This window comes from Xyrauchen texanus, chromosome 40 (assembly GCF_025860055.1).
Source record: "Xyrauchen texanus isolate HMW12.3.18 chromosome 40, RBS_HiC_50CHRs, whole genome shotgun sequence".
NCBI lineage: Eukaryota > Metazoa > Chordata > Actinopteri > Cypriniformes > Catostomidae > Xyrauchen > Xyrauchen texanus.
Genome location: NC_068315.1, coordinates 1,578,163 through 1,584,483, shown reverse-complemented (window position 1 = coordinate 1,584,483; position 6,321 = coordinate 1,578,163). Strand labels below are relative to the sequence as shown.

The 6,321-nt window shown below is 42.2% G+C and overlaps 1 protein-coding gene across 6 annotated transcripts in view; it reads right to left on the bottom strand.

Annotated features, from left to right (window-relative positions):
- Positions 1-712: 712 nt before the first annotated feature.
- Positions 713-6,321, bottom strand: part of LOC127633706 (calcium-activated potassium channel subunit alpha-1-like) — an 85,511-nt gene continuing 79,902 nt past the window's right edge. For 5 of the 6 annotated variants that reach the window (XM_052112966.1, XM_052112968.1, XM_052112969.1 and 2 more), the window contains 4 exons: positions 4,139-4,269; positions 3,512-3,706; positions 2,383-2,501; positions 713-2,125 (listed from right to left, as the gene is read on the bottom strand). In XM_052112966.1, coding sequence (XP_051968926.1) covers positions 1,891-2,125; positions 2,383-2,501; positions 3,512-3,706; positions 4,139-4,269 — 680 coding nt within the window. In that variant the 3' untranslated portion in view covers positions 713-1,890. The remainder of the gene's footprint in view (positions 2,126-2,382; positions 2,502-3,511; positions 3,707-4,138; positions 4,270-6,321) is intronic. The other variant, XM_052112972.1, reaches the window with a different exon arrangement.

The following is a 6,321-nucleotide window of genomic DNA, read 5'->3' as shown; positions in this document are numbered from 1 at the left end:
TCCTATGTTAAAACTCGTGATTATTTGAGCTGTAAAGTTAAGCTGTCATTTTTTATGTTCATCTTAGACTTTCAGGGTTTACGGTGTCTCATCGTCATGGCAACAAAGTTGTAAAATTGGATATAACTTTGCACAGAAAACCATGAAAATGAAATCTCATTATTTACTCACCTTCATGATGTCCCAGCTGTGTATGACTTACTTTCTTCAGCAGAACACATTTGAAGAAAAACAGAAAATTGTGTCAGCTCAGAAGGTCCTTATAATGCAAGTGGATGGTGATCAGACTTTTGAAGCTCCAGAAATCACAGACAGTCAGCATAAACGTCATCCAAACGACTCCAGCGGTTAAATTAATGTCCTCTAAAGCAACACGATCACTTTTGGTGTGAAAGACCACAATATTTAAGTATTTTTTAAACTCTAAATTAGGGCCGTTACGATTATAAAATTTGCCCAATGATTAATTGTCTCTTTAATGGCTATTTTATGCACATGTGCTTCATACACCTCAAGTCATTTTTATTTAACTCGAAATCTATAAATCAAATAATAAATTAGGGATAATTTTATAAATATTGATCTCTTTTTGCACCAAAAGCAATCGTATCACTTTAGAGGACATTAATTTAACCGCTGGAGTTGTTTGGATGACGTTTATGATGACTGTCTGTCATTTTTGGAGCTACAGAAGTCTGGTCACCATCCAGTTGCATTATAAGGACCGCCTGAGCTGACATATTTTACTCTTTTTCTTCAAATGTGTTGTGCTGAAGACAGAAAGTCATACCCACCTGGGACATCATGAGGGTGAGTAAATAATAAGAGAATTAGCATTTTTGGGTGAACTGTCCCTTTAACACACGTACTGTTCATGTCTTGTCTATATATATATATATATATATATATATGAGCGTTTACAGAATGGGCGCCATTATTTTTTTTAGAGTAGCTCAGTGGTAAAGACGCTGGCTATCACACCTGGAGTGGTGAGAGTTTGAATCCAGGGCGTGCTGAGTGACTCCATCCAGGTCTCCATAGCAACCAAATTGGCCCGGTTGCTAGGGAGGGTAGAGTCACATGGGGTAACCTCCTCGTGGTCGCTATAATGTGGTGGTTCTCGCTCTCGGTGTGGCGCGTGGCGAGTTGTGCGTGGATGCCGCGGTGGATGGCGTGAAGCCTCCACACGTGCTACGTCTCCATGGCAACGCGCTTCGACAAGTCACGTGATAAGATGCACGGATTGACGTCACTGTGCAACCACGAGCACATTGGGCGTGCCATATTGGGAGGAAAAGGGGTTATTTTGGGGGTAATCAACAAATCCTGTCAGTACAGCTTAACTTGTATTGAACCCAGAATATTCCTATATAAGATTCTTCTTATAATTGATCATATAATGTGAAACATCACCGTACATCTGAGTAATACGAACAGACCCCTGATTAGACAGCATCCATATTGAAGTGTAAAAGCACAAAGGCAAACGTTCATTAACCACACAAGCACTCGTCAGGTCGGGTGTTATGACACTGTAGGATTAAAGTGCAGTTTAAGTGCAAAATGGTCAAACCGAATAACTCAAACACAGTGTTACCCGTGTAAGACTTCCTAATCTTCAACACAAACATGCTCGTTTGTCATGTAAACGGAGAACAGCGATAAACACACATGAACTATGCTAGTATAAAGTATTTATTTATATTATAAAGTACAAAAATTGAAGTCCAGACTTTGCGTTTTGACGTGGCAAACCATGTGATGATGAGTCTGTAGTCACAATCTTATCCGTGGCATCACATGGTTTCTCTGAGTTCTCAAAAGTTCTGAATCTGAACCACACACGGCACGGGCATGGGCACGGGTGGCACAGATCAAACGGGCAGATGCTTATAGAGGAACATACTTCTGTTTGTCACGCTGGTCTCTGCTCCGGCTGCGACCGGGACGCGCGGACGATGGGGGTATAGAGAGGGCGGACAGGCTCTTTTTGCTGGGGAAGATGGTGGAGTGTGTGGTCAGGTTGGCGCGGGTCTGCCCGGCGTTGTGGTCAAACTGCATCAGACAGAAGATAAGATCTGTAGGCACCATCTCAAACCCGTATGGTGGGTTTGTAATCACATATCTGTAAAAAAAAGACATCTCTTAATATGTTGACAATTTATTGTCTGACAGTATTTTGACTCAACTGCCATTGGCAGGTGGCAGATGACATCATTGTATGCATCACCAGAAAACAAGCACATGCAAATGACTGTTACAAACACGCTAATGAGTAAATTAACCACTGAAAGTGCAGTCAGGCCCGTCACGACGGATGTCCCACAAGAGCATAATGAATCGCTGTGCTGTAAAAGCTAGAGTAGCGTTCAAGCGGCTCACCGTTTGGTGCATTGGCTGGGTGCTCCCAGGTGTGCGTCTCTTAAGCGATATATTCCGAAACACAACATGTTGTATGTTTTTAACGCTTTGCAGAATAAATCACCATAGCAACCACCATCCTGAAAAACAAACATGAACATGAGCAACTCATTGGGGCATTTCATTAGTTGTTATTAAGGATTTATAGAGATTTTATCACTCTTTTGCATCATTGTTTGACTGTAATTCGTAGTTTTGTGTGTTGCTGAAATGCAGATTTATTTGCACTTCATTTGGGAGGCAATTATTTAATAACTGACTGATTTTCTTATGCCGTTTACTTTTGTAATTCTCAGTTTTATTGAAATCAAAATATCATTAAATATTTCTGCATTTTCGGAGAACTGCTGCATTTGTCCTGGTCGCTCATTTTCTGTTCAGCATCTCTTTTATGCCGTGAGATTTCCCGCTTTAAACGTGAAGTTTCGGTCATTCTTTGATTGTCAAATTTCACTTACTGCTTTATTAGTATGGCTGAAAAGTTCAACTAATCTCAAATTATTTCCCCAATTTGGAACGCCCAATTCCCAAAGTAGTGACTCGCCTCTATCCGGGTGGCGGAGGACAAATCTCAGTTGCCTCCGCATCTGAGACCGCCAATCCGCGCATCTTATCACGTGACTTGTTGAGCGCGTTACCGTGGAGATGTAGCGCGCGTGTGGAGGCTTCCCGCTGTTAAGATTCAACTTTATTGTCATTGTCAACTAAGCTGGGGTCAGAATGCAGGGTCAGCCATGAAATAGCGCCACTGGAGCAGATAGGGTCAAGGCTCGAGGGCCCAACGGTGGTATCTTGGCGGTGCTGGGGCTTGAACCCCTGACCTTTCGGTCCATAATCCAGAGCATTAACTGCTGATCCACCACTGGCAGCATCCATGCACAGCTCACCACATGAGGTATAGGGAGGTAACCCCATGTGACTCTACCCTCCTTAGCAACCGGGCCAATTTGGTTGCTTAGGAGACCAGGCTGGAGTTACTCGGCTCACCCTCAATTCGAACTCTCAACTCCAGCGAGTTGATAGTCAGCGTCTTTACTCACTGAGCTACACAGACCTTACCCTATTGATTTGCTAACATCTTTAGTCTCACCCCGAGATCTGCGAAGGGCCCGTCGTAGAGCGCCAGTTGAGCGACACGGCAGCGGTCTCTGTTTGCCAGGGTCTGTGGGGTGCTGTAACCCCCACGCAGGGCATTCTCCTCCGCTAGCAAACCCTCCAGCTCAGGTGTGGCACCGCCAGTAACCAGCGTCCGGATCAGAGTTAGGATGTTATCATTGAAGTACGTCTAAGAGAGAGAGAGAGAGAGAGAGAGAGAGAGAGAGAGAGAGAGAGAGAGAGAGAGAGAGGGATCAGGGAAATCCATTTTCTTTCCTGTGTTGAGGTATTTCCTATTGCATATGGAATTTGGCTTGGGACATATCAAAGTTGGTCCCTTCTTTTAAATAGCCAATAGGCTTAAGTTACATCACAGCTGTGTAACATGTGGTATGAGGGGGAGGGTCATTCTAGAGAGCGTTCGATTGCACGACAAATCTGTAGTGCAAGATGAGTCATCAATATTTATGGTTTTCCTGGAAGAGAAAGAGAGACTGCAAATTTTAAAAGTTCATTTGATGAGCACATAGACTAAACATGCATATTCATGTTGATTTTACGGGCTCTTTAAAGATGAAGGCTGTGAGGGCAGAATCAAGTTCAATCGAGAGTGAAGTCTTACAGCGCTCATTAACGAATCCAGAACGCTGACGGCAAACGCTGTTCCACAGGCGAAGGGTTGCGTGAGATACAGCTCTGTGTCTGGATCATCATCGTCATCCTGATCCAGAAACTGAACATTGGAGTCATTCACTACAGAAACACACACACACACACACACACACACACACACACACACACACACACACACACACACACACACACACACACACAGGGTTTGTTAGGATTGCATTTGTTGATGTGAAGCTTACAGAAATCTACAGATTCACAAAGAGTCCAAAATGGAGTTGTCGGGTAATGCATGGTTTTATAGACTTGCAAGATCTTTGCTAATTTGATTCGAATCAAACTGGGGTTAAATGATTTTCTCAGTTCATCAATTCATCAAGTTACAGTCTGAGACACTCCGCAACATGTAACTGAGAGAACATTTGCTTGAAAAGAGCAATAACTATGAGTCAGCATGTCTATAACACTAAACTATGCTACATTCACACTGCAGATATACATGCTCAACACTTACATGACCAAAATAAAGAGAGGAACAAAAGAAAGGAGGAATACAAAAAAGTAAAAAAAAAGAAAAGTATGAAAACAGAGAATCTTTCATTGAGGTGAAACACAGTTGGTGTTGTGCAGAAGAGGAGTCAGTAAAGCTCTGACACTGGCATGTGTTTAAGCATCAGTGAGCGATTCTTACCCAGTTCAGTTATCATGGGGATGTTGGTGCCGCTGCTCTTGTCCTGGCTCAGAGAAACCAGCGGCAGCCACTTATCTGTTTTAATTATCAGCTTAAAGCAACTAGTTACAAAACAACCAGTCATCAAAACAACCAGTCACTACAGCAACTAGTTACCAAAACAACCAGTCACTACAGCAACTTGTTACCAAAACAACCAGTCACTACAGCAACTAGTTTCCAAAACAACCAGTCACCAAAACAACCAGTCACTACAGCAACTAGTTACCAAAACAACCAGTCACTACAGCAACTAGTTTCCAAAACAACCAGTCACTACAGCAACTAGTTTCCAAAACAACCAGTCACCAAAACAACCAGTCACTACAGCAACTAGTTACCAAAACAACCAGTCACTACAGCAACATGTTACCAAAACAACCAGTCACTACAGCAACTAGTTTCCAAAACAACCAGTCACCAAAACAACCAGTCACTACAGCAACTAGTTTCCAAAACAACCAGTCACCAAAACAACCAGTCACTACAGCAACTTGTTACCAAAACAACCAGTCACTACAGCAACTAGTTTCCAAAACAACCAGTCACCAAAACAACCAGTCACTACAGCAACTAGTTACCAAAACAACCAGTCACTACAGCAACTTGTTACCAAAACAACCAGTCACTACAGCAACTTGTTACCAAAACAACCAGTCACTACAGCAACTTGTTACCAAAACAACCAGTCAATAAAGCAACTAGTTACCAAAACAACCAGTCACTACAGCAACTAGTTACCAAAACAACCAGTCACTACAGCAACTAGTTACCAAAACAACCAATCACTAAAGCAACTAGTTACCAAAACAACCAATCACTACAGCAACTTGTTACCAAAACAACCAGTCACTACAGCAACTAGTTACCAAAACAACCAATCACTACAGCTACTAGTTACCAAAACAACCAGTCATCAAAACAACCAATCACTACAGCAACTAGTTACCAAAACAACCAATCACTAAAGCAACTAGTTACCAAAACAACCAGTCACTACAGCAACTAGTTACCAAAATAACCAGTCATCAAAACAACCAATCACTACAGTAACTAGTTACCAAAACAACCAGTCATCAAAACAACCAATCACTACAGCAACTAGTTACCAAAACAACCAATCACTACAGCAACTAGTTACCAAAACAACCAGTCATCAAAACAACCAATCACTACAGCAACTAGTTACCAAAACAACCAGTCACTACAGCAACTAGTTACCAAAACAACCAGTCAACAAAACAACCAATCACTACAGCAACTAGTTACCAAAACAACCAGTCACTACAGCAACTAGTTACCAAAACAACCAGTCAACAAAACAACCAATCACTACAGCAACTAGTTACCAAAACAACCAGTCACTACAGCAACTAGTTACCAAAACAACCAGTCACCACAGCAACTAGTTACCAAAACAACCAATCACTACAGCAACTAGTTAC